Source organism: Plectropomus leopardus, chromosome 17, assembly GCF_026936395.1.
Source record: "Plectropomus leopardus strain MGB_pleo_1.0 chromosome 17, ASM2693639v1, whole genome shotgun sequence".
In the NCBI taxonomy this organism is placed as follows: Eukaryota; Metazoa; Chordata; class Actinopteri; order Perciformes; family Serranidae; genus Plectropomus; species Plectropomus leopardus.
Window position 1 is genome coordinate 30,269,428 of NC_142192.1, and position 20,518 is coordinate 30,289,945.

At 37.7% G+C, this 20,518-nt stretch overlaps 1 protein-coding gene across 2 annotated transcripts; it reads left to right on the forward strand.

The window, feature by feature from the left end:
* Window positions 1-17,600, forward strand: styk1a (STY kinase 1a). 2 transcript variants are annotated; one of them, XM_042507198.2, is made up of 10 exons: window positions 1-258; window positions 3,268-3,323; window positions 8,968-9,171; window positions 9,280-9,516; window positions 10,839-11,020; window positions 11,558-11,638; window positions 12,754-12,968; window positions 13,561-13,601; window positions 13,821-13,917; window positions 15,366-17,600. In XM_042507198.2, the coding sequence occupies exons 2-10, from the start codon at window positions 3,269-3,271 to the stop codon at window positions 15,559-15,561; spliced, it is 1,308 nt and encodes a 435-aa protein (XP_042363132.2). In that variant the 5' UTR covers window positions 1-258; window position 3,268; the 3' UTR covers window positions 15,562-17,600. The 2 variants fall into 2 exon arrangements, with proteins under 2 accessions (XP_042363132.2, XP_087946136.1); XM_088090010.1 differs by lacking the exon at window positions 1-258 and adding an exon at window positions 871-1,049.
* Window positions 17,601-20,518: the final 2,918 nt, after the last annotated feature.

The window sequence follows — 20,518 nt, forward strand, 5'->3', positions numbered from 1 at the left end:
AGAAAGCTCACTGTGCCGGTGACAGCAAAACAGAAACAGAGGCTCTAACGTCACCAGGTTCTACACTGGAAATGTGTCTGCCTTTGGATTTCACAACATACTGCAGAGCGACTTGGAAAACATGAAAACTGAGAGGGGGGACTTGAATTTGCCTTACAGCTCTACACTTGTATGGCTTGCAGGGACAGCAAACTACGTGGTTTGGATAAGAGGAGCACACAGAGTTTGACACCTTTGCAGTCCCAGAAAGTCAGCCAGGTAAGATGACAAAAAAACAAACAAAAAGAAAACACTGAGGCAAATTAAATAGTGTTACTGTGTAATTTTCATGTAATCTTCATGTATTCTTTTTTTTATTTGTGTCTTTGCAATGTAATATTATTTTTTGTGTGTCCATGTATAAGTGCTGTGTCAGTTATGCTGCATTATTTCATGTGTAAAAAGGTGTGCACATCCACATGCAGTACTGTAAGCTACTGTACATTTGAATAGATGGTATCACTAACTGTATATCACCACATGTTTTATCTGTGTCTTAACACGTCTGTGTGTCCTTAACAGCATACTTTTAGTGTCTGCTCTTGTAGTGTAAGTGTGCATGTCTGTGTGTGTTTTGAGATGGCCCAGTCTTTTGTTGTGCATGCAGGTGTGTGTTGATGCAGGAGTGTTACTGGTGCATCTGAATGTGAGAAAACAATGCAGACAAACAGGTTCGATGGCATGCATCCTTTCGAAAGAGTAAAGTGTGTGTTTTGTCTTAAAAAATGCTTATTCATACCAGTGTGACTACGTTAGGGGGTGTGTATGTGTCACACCGAGAGAACTATAAAAAGACGTTTCAATGCTCTGCGAGGTGAGGCTGATGCTGCATTATTACCACATAGACAGGTTACAAACACACTTCGCTCTTGTACTGTTTGGTGTCATGAACAAGTGTCTGCGCACTAATGCTTATAGAACCATTACATCAACACAACGGCCTGTAGTGACATAACAAGCGTTTCACAGCGTTTGGTGAACCACTTCTTCAGATGACAGAAAAGGACAAGGTAGGCATGAGAACAATTTCTTAAGTATTACTTGACTGACAACATGTGAGCTGCTCATAGCCATAGGCAAGTTATCCTGGAATCCTTCACAACACAAATACATTAGTCAAGGCACTTGTGTACACTAAGTGCTTAGCAGTATTTGTTTGACACATAAAGCTCATGACTTCAAAATAAGCTAAACAACCTAATAGAAGGTTACTTCAAAGTAAAAACATCAAAAATCATCAATTTGACATAGTAGCTGCCTAGAGGTGATTAAACCTGAAACAGTCAAGTGTTTTTCAGAAATGACAGAAAATGCTGAAAACGTGTAATGGACAATGAGAATTCAATATTCAACAAAGCTTTGTATTATTTTTTAATCTTACAATTTATACATGATCTAAAATTGATATTACAACAGAAAAAAGAGAGTAAACTGATTTTAATGAGGATGCTGTCTCGTCTGTGGTTTAACAATGGTTATTTTCTTACTTAATGTTACACTTTACTGGTACTTTGATATTTGCACAAATTGATAAAATGTCAAGATGTAACACTGGCTTAACTGTTAGCTTGACCCCCTTTCTGTTTCAGACAGATTTCACTCGACTACATTTGTTAAACAAATCAGATGGAGGGGCGCCTGGTGGCTCAGTGGTTACAGCAGGCGCCCCATGTATAGAGGCTGTGTCCTCACTGCAGCGGCCCGGGGATCAACTCCGGCCTCTGCCCTTTGCTGCATGTCATTCCCTCTCTCTCTCCCCATTTCACACTTGTGCTGTCCTATCGATGAAAGGCAAATGCCCAAAAAATAAAAATCAGATGGACACAGGAACAACAGTATACGTGCCTTTACTTATTCAAAGTAGTTTCGAGGGCATCTTGGAAACAGTGTGTGTCCCTTGATCCCAAATGGGCGTCCTTACTTTTAACCTTCTTATTTGAAAGTAAGATCTACTTGTTGCTTAAAATATGCTTGTTTGAAAAGGCCAAATTTAAATATACACAATCAAATGTGCTCAGGGGGAATTTGCATACAAATACACAGACTCAGAAAACCTGCCTTTCAGAACACACTGCAGTGTTTCTTACAGAGTTAGATTTCATTAGAAATTTGACTGTTCTCACATAGCTCATTCTCTAACTTACCAAAGCCAGATGTACTTTGCTGCCCACACATGCATATGAGACAGTCCAAGCTTGCTGTATTTCAGACTTGATTTATTCCAGTTGACTTTCATTTCAGTTTTTTCAATCTTGATTTTTGGTGACAGCAGACAACTAGCTAGATCTTTTCTCATTTGTAGTCTAATAAACAGTAAATTAATCAAATTCAGTGCCCACATATTGCTATTTCCCCAAGCTATTGTAGCTCTGCTAAGCTCCGTTTACGTGGGAATGCAGCTGGTTTAATCTAAAGGAAAGTGAACTTAACTATGTACATACTTTTGGGGTCACATAGTTATTCACCTGTATGGAAGGGACTTCGCCTCTTAATTGTGGCGGGCTGCTACATTAATGTATGGAAAACTCTGCACTCACACTTCCCCTAAAAACCAACTGATCAGCTACTCCATTTAGAGGAGGTCACTTCACCAAAATGACTTTGTACTGTATGGTCAATATCAAACTACTGATGTGAGACCTTAACAGTTCCAAGCAAATGTTAAATTAAATACGTCTGGTATATCATGTGTGTGATTTGAGAAGTTTAATGGGCCGCTGAATGCCGGGTTATCCTTTCAAGGCTTTTATGGATTTTGGGTCACAGCTGAGCGGTGGTAATGCTGATCTCTGCTCCTCTATTATCTATGTAAGTGATAGCTGGTTAACTATCCGCTGAGAAAAAAAAATCATTGGGTACTCCTCTTTATATTTGCCGTGCAAGTCCAGATTAAAAAGGTCATGGTTAATATTTGCTGTGCAAGTAGAGATAAAAAAAGGCCACGGTAAATATTTACATTTCCTAAAACGTTCTAAAAGTTGATCACTAAGAGTCGACTTCCTTCTGGGCATGTGTGCTCCGCTGTTTACTGAACTTCAATGATAGCTCTTAAAGCACAGTTTAAATCTGAATGAGCTTATTCACTTAGCTATACTGTATACAGAGGCAGTTGCTGCTTCACTCTTATCTAAGCTTAGAGGATTTAGGGTGGCTGCTGAGCAGAGGTAATGCTGATCTCATCCTCAGACTTATAGTAATGTTGATCTGTGTTCCTCTCTTCCTCTCCAGCATGTCATCCAACTCCACGGCCGATAATCTGTGCGCACCGGACGACAACCTCTGTAGTAAGCACGCAACTGCCACTCTTCCTCTCTCCCCTTATCATCACCTACACCCTCTCCCTTCCTATGCTTTCTCCTCAACCTGTCTATTATTATGCCTTCCATCTCCATTTTCCTTTTTTTGTCTGCCCATCCTCACATCCCTCCTCTTTTGGGTGCTTTCTCTACGAACCTGAAACATGCCCATATTCATTTGGCAGTGAGTGTTGGATCTACCTGGCACCGGCTGTAGGGAAAATACATTCTATGTACTTTTCTGCAGGGCTGTACCTGACTCAGAATAATGTTAGTCAACTCAGATTTGGCTCAACAATGCAAATATAATTATTATTATTATTATTATTATTATTATTATTATTATTTCTTCCATACAGATAATAGTTTTTTTTAAGATGCCATAATGCTTTATATACTGTCTTAACTGCAAAAACTAGCACAATAATTTACCAACAGCAATACTCTGTAATTATTCAAATGTGCAATATTCTTTCAACTCTTGAATGTAGGCTATAGGTAAAATGGTACACATATTGTTATATTATATATATTTTTACTCTTATGTTCTTGCTCAAGTACTTATCTGTTGTACATTGTAGCATCACAGACGTATTTTACATTTCTAACTTCACATACTAGTTTTATACATTGGCACACAGTTTTATATTTTTACACACTTAACACACCCAGCACATTATATACACTGATATTTTTAAATGCTCAAACTACTTATTTCTACTGTCTATAATTCTCTTTGGCATCAGAGTGACTGTAACGAACAACAATTCCCCCGCCGGGATCAATAAAGTATTTCTGATTCTGACATATAGTTGCAAAGTTTGAATAAGGTTCAGCAGGACGTTCAGTGTGACAGTGACATTTGCGAAAAGTAACACAAGTAGTTTACAAAAGCTAAGAACACTAGCAATGGATAAGAAATGTGCTTATTTTTTTCCTGACACTAGACATCAAACAAAAGCCAGAGATTGTATTTTATCAGAGCTGCAAATTCATCCAAGATAAGGTTATCTTGCAGCCTGACGGGGCAACCCTCTCCTCCTCCGGGCAAGTACGGCTTTGCACGCAGCTGCCTGTAACAAAGAGCAGCATCAAAGTGAGGAGCACTCACTCTGCAGCTAAATCTAAGAACCAAAACGTTCTCAGAAGTACACTGCAGTGACTGACAGAAAAAAGGACTCCATGACTTAAAAGAATCTCAGTCAATTGAGGGATCAAAATGGATGATTCAAGCTTCTGAGTTTTAGGAAGAAGCCCCCCCATTTTTTTCCCACTTCTGTCTCACTTTTTAGTCCTCTTGAGACCTACAGTTGCATGATTTGTCCTGGTAACCAATCAGCAAATTAAAAGTTTAGTAAAGTAGTAAAGTAAAGTAAAAAAGGGTATGCTTCCAAACTCACTGTATTACCTATGCTAGATGTCAGTTGGCACACTCCCAGTTTGGAAAAGCAGGCAGGAGCACCACTATGAAAGCTAAGCTATGTTCTGCCGTGGACAGGAGTTATAAGGAAATTTTTAGCACCTTAAAAAAAGGCCTACCTAAAAATGCATGTCAATCTAAGTTGAGGCTATACTGAGAATATTTTAACCACTTCACTGTGCTGCCAGACTGCCCTTCCCTTTGGCACTACATTTTCGCAACCGTAGAACTTCCTTCCTCTTACACACCTCTCTCTTTAGGCCCATTCAGTCTCCCTGTGCAGAGGTTGTTCTGTGTATCCTCCTGTATCCACAGTGAACAGCACATCCTCGCTGCTGTCATAATCACCCTGTTTTTTTATTATTTTCTTATATTTGAGGTCTCATCCATAAACTGCTGACAGTGTGACCAAAATGTGACAATGAACAAGTATTTAACAACCATAAAGTACATAATGATTTCAGTATTTATTTAACTGTGAAACTGCTGGCATCTACAGCCATGTTGCAACACTTAGCTATCAGATAAGGTCACACGAAATACTTGAGCTTCGAGTGATGTGTGATTACACAATCAGATGGAGTTATACTGCTGATTCATAGATTCTGCTGGGAAGTCTATGTGATTTTAATTGTGTTATCTAGATTTTCAACAAGCAAATGGTGTCTGTTAGCTTTTGTCATATGAAAATAAGGTTGCATTTATGGAGATGCAGTGCTACTTTTTAAATTAATCTGTACTTTCAACTATATCATAACGCGGTTACATTGTAACTATGATCTCATGTATTATGCGTCCAGTGTTGAGTTACAACAATAAGTTTTTTGCAGAAGAATTCCTTTTAATTTGCTCTGTGTAGTTCAGGTTAATTTTGCATCATATTTGCTGACTTTCTACACCTTCATAGTTGCCTTTGTTTAACTTCTTAAGCTGTCCTTACACATGCATGTTTTTTTTTTTTTCAAAACCCGACCTTAGCTAAAGTCTCACTGCAGAATACGAGTCAATCCATCAGTGGAGTGGGCAAGTCTAAAAGCTGTAACACACCAAGCCGACGGTCGGCTGTCCGCCTACATTTGGCTAATGTCCAATATCCGTGTTTTTTATCCACCGATTCAGCATGTTGAATCGATGGTGGCTATCATGAAGCCCATCGGTGAATGAAATCACTCTGATTGGCAGTTCAGCTCAGCACACATACAAAAAATTAAAAATGTAAACAGAGGGGTAAAGTCAAGAGGGAGTAAGGTAAAACAAAAAAAAAGAACCGTTATATAAGATGACTGTTTTTCTTTAGTCATTAAGCTCTTTAGCAGAAATGTTTCCCGATGGGTTGTGTTTTTGTTCACTGGCAAACGGTAAATAAACTTTGCTCTCTCAACATTAGTTGTGTTAATAATGTGCTAACTGGCTAACTAGCGTCATAGAGGTCTTCCAGTTTCCCGTTTTGAATGATGAATATAGACGACCGTCATCTGCCGGTATGGAGAGGTATTTCCTGTAATGCAGATGCAGAACGTACATGCTTGTTGGCTATCGGTTTGGTCTGTTCTTGTGAAATTTTTGTGTGAGGGTGACACAGCAAGGGGCTTTTGTTGCCTCTAAATCTCTTCTGTCAGCTTGGTGAGTCAGGACATTAAGGTTAAGAAACATAAAAGACTAAACAGGCTTAACTCCTGTACTTGAATTGAGTCTTTGTGGAGGAAAGGTGTCGAAAGTTCAAGCTCAAAACCAAGTCTGTAGTGAGCATGACAAGAAATGATTTATGCTGTCCTACAAATCTCTCACCACACCTGAGAATGTGCCACAACCAGAACATGTTTGCACAAACCAGTGACTTTACATTCCACTATCTTCTTTATAAAAACCCTGGATTTATATCAAGAATGCAACAACAGGAGGTGTGTGAAATGATGGATTTCATGGCTACTGAAACAGCAAACATATGTTGGTCTACACCCAGGGTATGGTATTAAAATGCCTGCTAGTTAAGCAACAATATGGAGAACACACATAATTATAAATGATAAAATGAGAGAGAAAAATAAATGAAAGCAATAAAAAATGACAAATACAATATCACTCGGGGAAATCCAGCGAAACCTTGTGGGTAAAATCTTGTATAACATTTATGCATTTTCTGCTTGGCACAGCTATCAAAAAAGTGGGTCAGTGACTCAACAGGGAAATGCATGTATTCAGTGACTCAGCAATAAGACAGCGAATCATTTAAAGATTATGATATCGGTACCCTTAAAGTGATACTGATACCAATAGATGACTTCATTTGATACCGTTTTTTTTATACTTTTACATATCAATCAATATACATTTGATATCCATTGTGTGAATGAAAGCACTCAGTTGTGTAAAATGCCACCACCACTCCTCCCCATGCAAATCATTTATCATTAAACCATTAATATTATACATTTTTAAGTGTTTAAATGCTAAATATTTACTTAATAGCATCTCTGTCAACTACACTACTACAACATGTTGCATTAAATCGAAAAATGCTTGCAGTGACTGGGTGGGAGCAAAACCATACAATTTTTTTTCTAAAACTGTGTACAGACAGGATCAAATGCAGTTATCATTAAACTGAAGAAGTTATGATACTACTGGATACTGAGTTATTTCAGTCCATACCGGTTTAAAGGAATCAAGTAGCGATACCCAGCCCAATTCAGTGCTGTCTGACTCACCATGATTATGACTCATTTAAGGTGCCCAATCCAGTCTTACTGCCTAATTACAGTCTAAAGTATTATGTTGGCAATGCATCAAAAATGCAGCAGGGCAAGTTGTTTAAAAGCCAAGTAAAGCGAAGACAATGAGCAATGCAATAACCATGAATGAAATAAACCATGACTATGACAAGCAATTCTGGCAAGTGCTCCTCAAATTTAAATTATGCAGACTCATTATTATAATGATAAAAAGTGTAGAAATAAGGACAAAAATACTTAACTAAAATATCAGAATTTGAGAGCTGGTTCAAGGTCCAAATATGCTGAGCTTTAACTGAACAGTGTGAATTCTGTATTGAGTGATTATAGAAATCATCTGATTAAAAAGCTAATTTTCTTTTCATTGTTGCCTTTCTTGTACCATTGCAATAAACATATCTTAAAAATACAGAGTGACGGACACCCAGTAGCTCAGCTGGTAGAGTGGGCGCGCTATATACAGAGGCTATGTCCTGACCGCAGCGGCTGAATGTTTGAGTCTGGCCTCGGCCATTTACTGCATGTCATCCCCTCTCTCTCCCCCTTTCACGCTATGTCTGTGCCATCCAAAAAAGACAAAAAAAACACCCTAAAAATATCTTTAAAAATACAGAGCGAGGTAAGGTCATCCAAGCTATCCCTACTTCTTCAATACCACATGTGTAAAACAACTGAATTTCTATTAAATATATATTCAATATTGAAAAAAAAGACTGACAAACAGATTTTTTTAAACCGAAGGATACACAGAAAAGAAATCTCATCTGGTCTTCAAGCAGTGGCATTGAGGACATGACAAGAAACAAGACCATCCAAACTACTGAACTGGTGAAAATGCACAATCTTCTCAAAACTTGGGAGGTGCTTTTAACAGCCAACAAAATCATGTTGTTGTATTTTAATATTTAGGCAATTAATCACATTATCATTAATTATTAATTAATTATGTTTGGCTTCCTTCGCTTATGAAATCAAGATCGTCGAAATGAATGGTTTGTTGTGCTGCATTCTGTTTGGAAATGTTTTTCTGTCACGTGTTATAAACCTGTTCCCTTTACAGCAGTGCACTTTCACCCCTCCCTGCCCAAACTCACTCTGAGCCAGGCCGTGGCATGTTTATTTACCTTGAGCCTGTTTTTCAGTTAAATTATGTATAAAGGTCAAGAAAATTTACTGATAAAAAGACACATTTTTCTTCAAATTAATTAAATGAATGATGTTTCCAAATGAGAAATCTTGTTCAATAGTCAAGATCTCATTACTGACATAAATTATTGTTATTATGATATTTGCGAAAGTCGAGCAGCCCTATTTGAACATCAATTTAAGACAGTGCATACCAACAATTCAAACAAGCAGTGAGGACTGAAGGAGAATTTAGAAACAGGGAGGACAATCCCGCTGTGGGACAAGTCTTGACAATGCATTAACTCCTCTCAGGCCTGATTTTTACACGTGAACTTCTCTCTTTCACTCTCAGTTGTCAAAGAGCATCTGCAAGCAGTGATCATCGTCCCTACGCTGCTCCTGCTGGGGACTCTGGTCACCTTACTAGCACTGCTCTTACTGAGGTATTGTCCTGAACGGAAGCAGACACGAATCGCAGCCATTCAACGCTACCACACCTCATCGCACAGACACACGCAAAGACACAGCCACAGACATCACCTACAGGGCATTGATGGTGAGCAAGCATGCACAAGTCTCTGCCCATTTTTCATTTAAACTCAATTTACCGAAGAACAACACACATATTTAATATTCTGCTGTTTCTATCTTTCTCTATTAACAGCACCAGCAGGTATTAACCCACTAGAACATGAAGAGCTGCCGATGTCCATTCAACATGTGCAGCAGAATGTAAGACCGACTCTGACTGCAGTACCACAGATGTCCACAGAGAGGCATCACGGTGCCTTCAGCCAGATCACTGCCATGCCAGTGTCCTTTTCCATCAAGCCCAATGACACAGCCACCCTCCACAGAGCCCGCATGGACAACAGAAATGTCATCCTGAGGGTGCTCAAAGGTAAACTGAGCTGAACAAAGCCAAACCTCAAAGAGGTCCAACTGCCAACTACACGTCTGCAGAAGAAATGCACAAAAATGTTTTGTTTTGCTTTTATCTCAGCAACTGAGAGTTACAAGGAAATTTCTGATAATTGGGTTATAGAAACCAGAGTTTTGTGTGTTCTTTAAGTTTTGGGTTTGCTTCATATCAGAGCTTATGCAGTCTCAGTGAGGTGACTTTCCACATTTAAAAAAACTACAGATGACTTTGCACAGAAATCATTTTGTTTGACTGTCAAATTAAATTTGTATGGTTAAATTTATAAGAAATAGAGCTAAAAATCAGTGATGCACGATAATAATTATTTCAACCAATACCGTTAATTTCCAGCTTCTCGTGGCCAATAAGATACCGATAACCGATAATTTCTTTTCATTTGTTTTTCATTACCTGAGGGTATGAAATGCTGAGATGTGGTGAGTACAGACAAATTTAATTTGTGCATTTTCATCAAAAAGACATTTCAGACAAAAAGCTGGAAAAATCACATTTTTGTAAAATACATTTTTCATTTTTTTGTCTTTTTTTTAAGAGCAAAATCAATTTCATTTTTATATTTTTTAGGTTTTTTCCCATCCTATTTCTTATGTCAACTTGAATTGTACAAAAATAATGCCAAAAATAATATTCTGTTTGAGTTATCGTGGAACTATAGAGTGGAACATTCCCCAAAATGTCAGGAAGCAGCACAGCTACAGAACACCGACCAAAACATACGCGGGGAATGAGAGCAGACACTGGCGGAGAATGAGACCAGAGAAGATATCATCTGAGACACTGGCGGAAAATGAGAGCGGAGCAGACATTTGTAGACACCAGTGGAGACACCGGTGGAGTATGAGAGCAGAGCAGAAACCTGCCGAGACGCCGCCAGAAAATGCGAGCGGAGCGGACACCGGTAGAGAACAATTCACATTGAGGAGATTCAGGAGATACCAGTGGACACACCAGGGAGAATGAAAGCGGCCTGATGCAGTGTGTGTAGTACTGGCGGATCAAAACCATGGGGAAAACAGACCAAATCAAAGCAATTGATGCTTATTATTATCGGTTTCATTTATCGGCCAAAAATGTTAATTATCGGAATTATCGGTATGACGTCATAAGTCCCATTATCGGCCGATTATTATCAGGCACAATAATTATTATTAAAATACGCAATACAACTGTGCAAATGTGAAACAGGGTGTTCTCAAAAAAGAGGAGCACTGCTTCTGAGTGAAACTTCCCCGATTAAGTAAAAGTAAAAAACTCATTCTGTTATCTAACCTCTTCCACAGAAATGGCAAACAGCAGTGAGAAGCAGCACTTTCTGGGTTTTGCTTCATTCATGTCCGGACTGGGGTCACACCCCTTCCTACCTGAACTGCTAGGTGTGGTTTCAGCTCAATCGCCCCTGACGATGGTTATGGAGGAGCTGCAGCACAGAGATCTGCTGGGGTACCTGTGGAGATGTCGAAAGGTACAGTAAACCATGAAACCAAGACAGATTATTCAGAGTCAGCTTTACACTGTGGTTTACATTACAAACTGTCAGGTATTCATAAGAGTCACTTCATAAGTCAATATTATAACCCCAAAAATCAATGGCACAGAAGTGAAATAAATGCTGTTCAACAGCTTTTAATTAGAAGGACAATTATGTGATTAATTATAAGACCTATTCATTACTGTTGAGGATGCAACTTTTAAAATATAGTGCAAGTAATTTCTACTCTTTGCCTTTGTTAAGCAGTACAGAGCAATAAATACTACCACTGCTGAAAGAGAAACACAATTAAACATAGTTACTTCATATTGGCATGTACAGTATGTTCACCTACATTTCAGACACAGACATACAAGCCTGCACCCGTGTGGTACAGTGCAGTAGCTGAACACAGACAGAAAGAAAGGTGCATCACATTACATAAAAGACAGCTCTGGTAGTCTGACTCAAAGACTAGAATAAGGAGACTGACAATAACTGACTTTCTTTCCCTCTTCTCTTTCACTGAAGGATAATGTGGGTTTAGAGTCTCCATGTGAGATGACAGAGAAGAGGATCTTCACCATGGCAGGACAAGTGGCCTCTGCCCTGGTTGGTTAAACTGCTGTCTGTCTCTTTGCTTCCCGGACCAAAACGCTGAGAGAGACTTCATTCTATCTCCTTGTTTATCTCCCGGTCTGTCCATTTTCTATTCAAGTGTTTCCCAGATAACTGGTTATACAGTTATCTGGTGGACTACTGAGCCAAAGGGAGACATCACCTGGCCAAAAAAAATCTAAACATTTTTAATGATGCCAAATATCCATTCCAACTCCCTTCTTTATTTATTCCACAGCAGCACACCACTATGAACTGCAGGCAAGTGTCAGTGCTTAGTTCACCTGTCTGTCGTAATAATAAGACCATTGTTAAACTGATAAAATCAATTTAACAGTTAAAATGAAGATAAAGTCTTAGGTGGACTTCTGTTAAAGAACAGGCGCGTAGTAGTAAGAAACACACACAAACATGCTGATGGATTTGGTATTTTTATGTTTTAAACTGAGCTAGTGCAGAGTATATTTGTTTAGTTTGTTTAGAGTCCAGCAGTTTGCTGGAAGCAATGTAATGAAGCTTTGTTATTATTTTAGGTGACACCTGTTCAAAAACAGCCTTCATTACTACTCATTTGATAACTTAGAGGGGACTTTGGCCATTTGTGCCTTCGTTAATCTAGCATGCAGTTAAATACACCAATAATAACTTGGTTTCAGTGACAAGTCAACTCCTGACATTCGCTCCCAGTGTTCTTTACCTCTGTTTTCAAAGAGGGAAATAACAAGAAAAACAGGCAAAACACAAAACTTGTGTGGATCTAAATCATGCCATTGTAAATAGTGGTTTGTGTGGATTAATGAGTGCTAAATATTTGGAAAACTGCTAAATACTTTGAGCCTTAAAATAAACTTTAATTTTTGTTAAATAAGATCAGAACTTGGTGTGGTGGTAGGCGGTAGAATGAGTGTTTAATTGGGTTAGTGCAACCCCGCCCCTACAATGTGAATTTTCTGCAAAAGTATGAATCCAGCATAAATATCAGTTACGTCTGGTAATGTTTGTATTTCACATTTTTGTAGTATCCTTGAAGTGCTGAATGTTTCTACTCCTCTACAGCCTCATTTCCAGCATCCCTCTTATCACCCTGTCTTTATCTGAACATCTTTTAGGAGTACCTGCACAGTCAGAGCTGCATCCATGGCAACATAGGAGCTCGCAGTGTTCTGGTTGGTGGAGATCTGACAGCAAAGCTGTGGGGATTAGGCTCGGCCTACCGCAGAAGAACACAGGCCAATTCACCGGGGGAAGTTGGGGACATGGAGATGAGGAAGTGGCAGGCACCTGAAGTGCTGAGCAGGAGAGTCTTCAGTCACAGCAGTGACGTGTGAGTGTCCAAGTCTTCTGGAAGAATATTAGATAATACAAAGCATGTCATTGAAATGTCCCAGCCAGATTATTAAAATTGGAGCTTGATACTGCAGTTTGATTATCATCCGAGTTCATCTTAGGATGCTGAATCACTAATCTGTTTAAATTATGTTAATATCAATGTGTTTGTAATAAACTGCACAATTCATTACGGTGTTAAATATTACTGTATCACATCAACATTTTACAGTCAGATCAGATCAGAGATAAACTGGATTTTTCTATCTGATCGAAATGAAAAAGCATATATTATAATTTTTTGATATTCCAAAGATTAAACCAGGTTTAAAATAAAGGCTCAAAAGTCATTTAAACTTCACTTCACATTTCTGGTGCGCAACTGAAATGATTAACAATTTGTGTGATTAAAAGAGGCATGTTTATGTTAATGTAATTGTCTCTACCCTACTGGCAATTCATAATGGAAATAAAGTATGTATTTCTGTGCTAATTTGCACCTATGTCGTGTATAAACAGTACTTTAATCTGAGACCAAAATCCTTTCCTGTTTCTTGACATAATGCTCTTCTCCAACTCTTTTTTGTCAGGTGGTCCTTTGGTGTCCTGCTCTATGAAATGGCCACATTGGGTGAGTGTTTTGAAATTCCAGATATACCTCCAAAAGCTTTCATGAATCATAGATTTGGACTATAGACGAACTGGACACTGTACAACTCAATTTTTTTAAAAAAAGGTTTGATACAAATTTCCTAAACTAGTGTAACTTTGACATGGTGATGCAGGAGTTAAGAATTTTCTCAGTGCATTAAGTAATGGGATTTCAAAGTGATATAATACTTCCGTACAGGTGACCCACCGTTTGCCCAGATCATGGCAACAGAACTACTGCAGCATCTACAAAGAGGAAAACATCTCAAAAGGCCAACCACCTGCTCCAACTCACTGTAAGACAAACAGCAAAAAATAGTTTTTACAATGCTGTAGAGCATGATTTCAGCTGGAAACACCAGGGGGAGAGTCTTATTGAGCCACAAATTATGGAGTGCTGAAGCATGTAGAATTCACTCCTTGGACGTGAATAACCTATTTATGACCCGATTTTTAGAGAATCCTGTTCATGGGTTTGAGCATGTAACCAACATATTCTGTTCATGACAAACCCAAATATGCTAGCTGGAGTACACTGAAAAAACTGGAGCGTATACGAGGAATATGAAAAACAAAATCTTGTCCATGTAAGTCCTTTTGGAGGTTGTTTAGATTTTTTTAAATTTAGTTAACAATTTTTTAACCACAAAAACCGCTTGAGATTAAAAATGTCTTTTCAAGAGATTCTTGGCCAAGACAGGAAGCAAAGGTAAGGTTCAGACAGACAGCATAAATACAAAATCAAAATATGCAACTTCAAAAAAAGCAATATAAAACACCTAGCAGGGTTCCTACAGCTTAAGACAAGTGAGATTTATAACTTTTGAAGACTTTTTCAATGCCACTTGGAATTAAATTTTAAATTTTTTTTTTTGGGGGGTGGTCGATTTTAAAAAAATTAGACACACAAACAGTAGAATAGAAACCCCTCTGCGTAAAGGTCAGTTTGAGAGGTATTTTGTAAATTATGTGCATAGCATATACTACCAATTATTAAGATTTTACAATACATGTCAGAAAACAGTCTATTCATGATATCTTTCATTTTTTTTTTTTTTTTTACTTACATTTTAGAGTCCATATAACATTATGAAAGCTGTCAAGTGTCAAACGTTGGCATCAGATTTCTAAGTTTCTATTTATTGCTCTTGACACGTTCACAATATCCTTTTTTGTTGTGCTTTTTTGGAGAATAGCCAGCTGTCTTTTACCATTAACTTAAAAAAAATACCCCTTCTAGAATATAAAACTTAGACCTTTAACTTAACGTTAGTATAATTTCAGCGTTTAAGAGGAAGGCACTGTAACGTTACACTTGTTAAACAGTGTTAACAGTAACATAAATTAGCAATAAATTACATTAACGTTAACGTTAGCTAGTACATCCGTGAGCTAGTAGCATTAACATAAGTAAACTAACATTAACAGATAACTGTAAGTAATGTCGAAATATATATCTCTAAGTTAAAAGAAAACATTTGTCAACGCAATGTGCGCCTTAATAAACGTTAGATAAACTATGGCAGAGTGAATGGTAGGTAAAGTTATAGTTAAGCTAATGTTTATGGTTGGCATTAAGATTTAAGCTAACGTTCGTGCCAACGGCCGACATCGACACATTGTTCGCGGAGGGTGAAACGTCCATAAAATGTCCTAATGACCTGCTAACGATGTGTCTAAGCTAAAAGAAAAGGTAAATGTATATTTTTCGCCAATTTCAATCAGTTTGTACCTTGTTCTGCAGGTACTCCATTATCCGGGGCTGCTGCCATTGGCGCCCAGACCAGCGTCCGACAATGCCGGAGCTCATCAGACAATTACAGAGTGGAGAGAAATCAGCCAACGGGAGAACAGTTCTCAGAGTGCCTGAACCAATAGACATCGAGAACTACCTGAGAGAGGCGGGATATGGAGAGGCCTTCAACTATGCTGTGCTCTGATTGGCTAAGAATTACATCAGTCAAACGCTGCTGTTTTCATATGAAGTAGTGCACTAGAATAAATAGGGGCTCTGATATGAAGGACTGATCAAAGGAAGGACTACTGCAAGAATGAATGAAAAACAACATTATCAGGAAAATGCACATTGTTTATGAAATGCAATTTTTTTTCTTTTATACTTTATATTTTATACTGTTGTACTGAATACGGAGGCGTATGGCTGCCAGGCCAGAAAAAAATCTGTATCTTATTCTATCATGAAGAGTTTCTTGTTAGAACATGAAAATATCTTGTTAGAACAAGAGAAGTTTCTTGTCAGCACAAGAAAAGATCTTGTTAGAACAAAAAATATCTCATCATAACAACAAAAGGTTTTGGTTGAACATGAAAATATCTTGTTAGCACAAGAAAATACTTGTGAGAACAAGAAGTTTCTTGCAGCATGAGCATGAAAATATCTCATGAGAACATGAAAATATCTTTCTCAAACAAGAAACATTCTTGTTAGAACAAGACACAATTTTTTCCTTTTTATTCCCCTTGGCATGGCAACAATATGTTTTTGCAGTTAAAAAAGTTAAATCATCATATGTTTGAAAAGTAATATATGGATTGTAAATATTTCCTTTTCTTTAAATTATAACTATTGTCTTCTAAAAGACTAATATAATTAAAAAAAACTGTAAATTGCCAGCACCTTTTAACTGTAACATACTGTATATGTTTATATTTTCAAAAAGCCTCTCAGAAGCAAACAGCAGGAGGTGCACTTAACAACAATGTGAAGGACTGTAATACTGCACTAAAAAACTATGGCTGCTTTATTTTCATGTTTTATATGGACCACGAAATGATGATGCAGACTTTCTGATAAGAAACTGAAAGCTTTAACGGCATCACACACAGAGTTAGCAGGGAAACAGGACTTTGACATGTTAGATGACAACCTCTTGCAGGGTTATTTGTCATTATCAAATGACTTGCCCTGGAAAAACTGTTATCTGGAATCAAATAATTGGTTCCCATTATCAGGCAACTGTAAAGTCCAAACAGCTGTTGCACCTTATTCTGTAACCTGAACAGCCCCAACTCTAATACATCATCTCTGTGACGCCTAAACGTTTGCTGTGTTCAAATGGGGTCTTGTTTACCATGTTCATGAGTCCATATGATCACCCCTCTGGTATTTACAACTTCGTAAGTGGACATTTTCCGAGAGCTCCAAGTTCACGACTTCCCAAGTCGTAAACACAAGCCCACAAGTTCCATTTGAACGCAGCAATAACCTGAGCCGGGGTCTTCAATGTTTATTAGGCCATGGCTGAAAGAGAGACGTAGCAGAGAGTGCCTACTATATTTATTGTATAAAATTGGGATGCAAGTTAAACTGGGTTAATGTGCTGGGCAGAGGGCCATATCAGCCTCTGGCTGCAGTCCTGACCTATATTTAGCTTTCAGGTAGGTGAGAGATGAAAATCCACTTTCACAAGGATAAATTGTTCGAAGAGCCAAAATATGCTGGATTCATCTTAAGCCCTTGAAACTTAAGCAAATTGGCTAGATTTCTTTCAAAACATGGCACAAAGGCAGTGAGCAACAAGAAATAGGCCCAAATATTTGCAAGAAATACATTAAAGCTCATAAATTCTTGCAGTTTGTGAAACATTTCTTTGTAGTTGTTTATTGGCTATTTTCCCATTTTTTTGAAAGAAATCACACCAAAATACTCTGGGTTTAAAGGCAGAACAAGAAAAGTGAAGTTGTTCCAGGTTTCAAAGGGTTAAGACATTTTAAGGCCTTATTTTGTGAATGTTGAATTCATTCACAGGTACCCTGACTATAGACTCGTGATGGTCTGTCATCACTTGCCAAACAGGAAAAGTAATGAAAAGCACTCCAGGAAAAGTCTGGCATGCAAATAATTGAAAAACAAACAGAAAACAAACATTAGTCAAAAGTCAATCATCCCTCAGGCTTACATGACCTTTGTATGTCAGTTAAGCTGAAAAATAAAAACACAGATGCAACAGTTTTAAAACAGTTCCTTGATTATTTATTTGCATGATAGTATCGTTAGCGTCTCCTCAAACTCAGTCCCTCTAAGATTTTGCAGTTTTTCTGATTATTGCAAGCAAACACATTTTGATCCTAAAGTAGCCTCTTTTATAGAAAAAAAGGCCTTTTGCAGAACCCGCTGTCATTTTGTGACAAAAGTGCTACTTTCTGGGAGAACAGTGAATCAAAATCACAATGGTCTGCTTGTTAACAGATAATTTACAGCAGCCTTGCAATGGTTGGACTTAGAAATCGTGTCTCACATCACAAGTGCTTTTTTTTTTTGGTCTTCACGATATGCCGAGGGATCTGCTCCAAAATCCGGGGACTGCTATGAAATATAAAACACACAGCTATCAAAGATTATTATCCTTTTTTGAAAGAAAATACTGTAATAGCCACAGTCACTAACAATAAAGCCAAAGATAGCTATCTAGTAAGGTAAATACTGTTGGTAGTAACACGCTAAGTGACAAAGCTATGAGGAAGACAGCAAAGTTTCCTTGATCAAGGTCGCTACTATTCAGTCACGCTTTTTGGGAAAGGCAACGGATGTCATTGCTTGAAAGAACAGTTGTAAAAAAGTAAGCACTAATATAAAACAAGGAATGATATGAAAAGCAGTTAAAAAACAGACAATCCTCATCTAAACCTACTGTAGAGACTAGTGAGAAAGGCCACAAGGTTCACAGAGAGATAAACATGAGAAAAACTCCTACAGTAAAAAGCTTAAACAAGGCAGTCCAGCAAACAAATGTGCATTTAAATATAAAGGCAAATTTTACACTTATTACAGTATAGATTAAGTTTTTCCTCATTCGTACACTCATTCACTCAGGTATGATTTTTTATTTTTTTGTGTGTTCATCCATCCTAAACCTAGGTCCACATGTGGCTCCCAGCCTGTTTTCTTAATGAACCTTCTTTGCTCATGAATGTAGCTTAAAAATACTTCAAATCCTCAGCTTACATTTGCTGCTTACTCTTATTCTTCAGTTTCTCCGCATTTCCTACAGCATTTTTTTAAAGGTCTAAGTGTGTTGGATTTTACTGCCATCTAGTGGCGAGATTGCAGATTGCAACGAACTGACACGTTACTTGTTTTGCAAGCGTGTAGGAACTACAGTGGAGACGAAAATGGCCCTATTTAGAGCCAGTGTTTGGTGGTCTGTTCTGCTACAGTAGCAACAATATGGCAGACTCTGTGAACAAGAACCTGCTCTGTATGTAGATATAAACAGCTGATTTTAGGGTAGCAAAAACACGATTCTTATTTCAGGGTGATTATACACCAAAAAAGTTATGAATGAAAGTAATGCAAATTTCTGCCGATAGATGCCCCTAAATCCTACACACTTGACATTTAAACTTTATGTCACTTCACAAAATCAAGCCCATGACGTTACCCTTCACTCTTTCATATTTTCGTATAGCTCTGGAGTGGCTGCTTGTACCATTTGAAAAAAGGGACAATCTTGAAAGTGCAGAACAGAACAAAATAGTTACAGATTTTGCAGATTACAGTCCTTTTTAAAAGTAGAGCCAACAATAACCTTTAAAGGGCTGGATCTCCTGGAGATACTGAGTACAAAACTCTTAATTTTGAAAAAGCATTTTGCAGTAGTGCTGAAGTGCACTATGTTTATTTTAAGAAAAAGGTCCTGATGTGAGACAACTGTATGCAACATCTGATTTTTTTTTTTTGCCTTGCTTGAAAATAAAGGGCTTTAGGTTTCATTTAAACTCCAGCGTTTCTGCAGCCAGTACCCTGTACTTTAACTGTACCCTGTTAACTAAAGAATGGGCATCTTCCAAAATTAAAGTGCCACCATTTAAAAATGACGATGCCTACTCTTACAAAATGATTACAATTTTTAAAGCACTCGTTTTTACATAAATAAGTGATAAATCATATGAGCAGTACCCTTAAAAGTTACTTGAAAGTAAAATCAACTGCAGTCTTTGAGATATTAATCGATACATTGGGGTAGACTGTAAACTTAAACATTTCTGTATTTCTGTCCTCATGTTACTAAAACTTGTAACCAAAAACATGTTTCAAGAAAAAGTTGAGTGTTCACAATGAGAGCCAATGTTGATCTCAAAGACACGAAAAAAAAAATCCTGAATTTTTTCAAAAATAAATATATGGGCACAGTACTTTTCCTCTTCAAAATGACACAATGAATGAATAGCAAGTTGTTCTTTTTTTAATAAACTTTAGCAGAAATATTACGTGTAACAAAAATCTAAAGTCTGTGGAAAGGGCAGCCCTATTTATACGTAACGTGGGAATCTTGTGCCAAGCACTATGGATCTAACCTTTTTGCTGTGGAAACCATACTGGTTAGTAATACATTCAAAACCTTAGTTTTTGCATTTTCGAATGCAGGTGTGAGACCGAAATTATGCAACTAATGCCAGTCTTACACCAAAAAACTTTTCATGAAATGTTACTTTTGCAAAAAAATTTCCCGAATATGTTGTATGAATATGTTTTAAAATTGTTTGATGTAAGATCGTCATTAAACTATTGACTCAAAAATCTTAAATATAATTGCAAGGTTTTAGTCTTGGCTCATGCAAATGCTGAAGTTCAATTATGTGAACGTTGTAAACACCAATAGCTGCTTCAGCAGCAAAACAAGTAGCAGCAGAACTACGTCAACAAAAAACATTACGGGAGGCGCAAGAACGTGAACAGGTCTCGGTTTTCTTGGATTGTGGAAAAGGAGAAGAAGCTGGTGGAGTTGCGGAGTTAACAAAAGTCAAAGTTTAATTCTGCATGTATCTGATCCACCAACCAGAATTTATTTTGGTGATAATAAATCTCAATTTTTGAAAAGGTCAATCTCTCTGTCCAATGGTGTCCCACCACTAAAATGGTGGTTAAACATCAAA

What these genes read in the sequence shown, in the direction of transcription:
- styk1a (XM_042507198.2), top strand. Translation starts at nt 3,269, where the DNA reads ATGTCATCCAACTCCACGGCCGATAATCTGTGCGCACCGGACGACAAC. An exon ending in TCACCTACAGGGCATTGATG is followed by an intron (nt 9,172 to 9,279) that starts GTGAGCAAGCAT and finishes CTCTATTAACAG; the next exon opens with CACCAGCAGGTATTAACCCA. An exon ending in GACAAGTGGCCTCTGCCCTG is followed by an intron (nt 11,639 to 12,753) that starts GTTGGTTAAACT and finishes AACATCTTTTAG; the next exon opens with GAGTACCTGCACAGTCAGAG.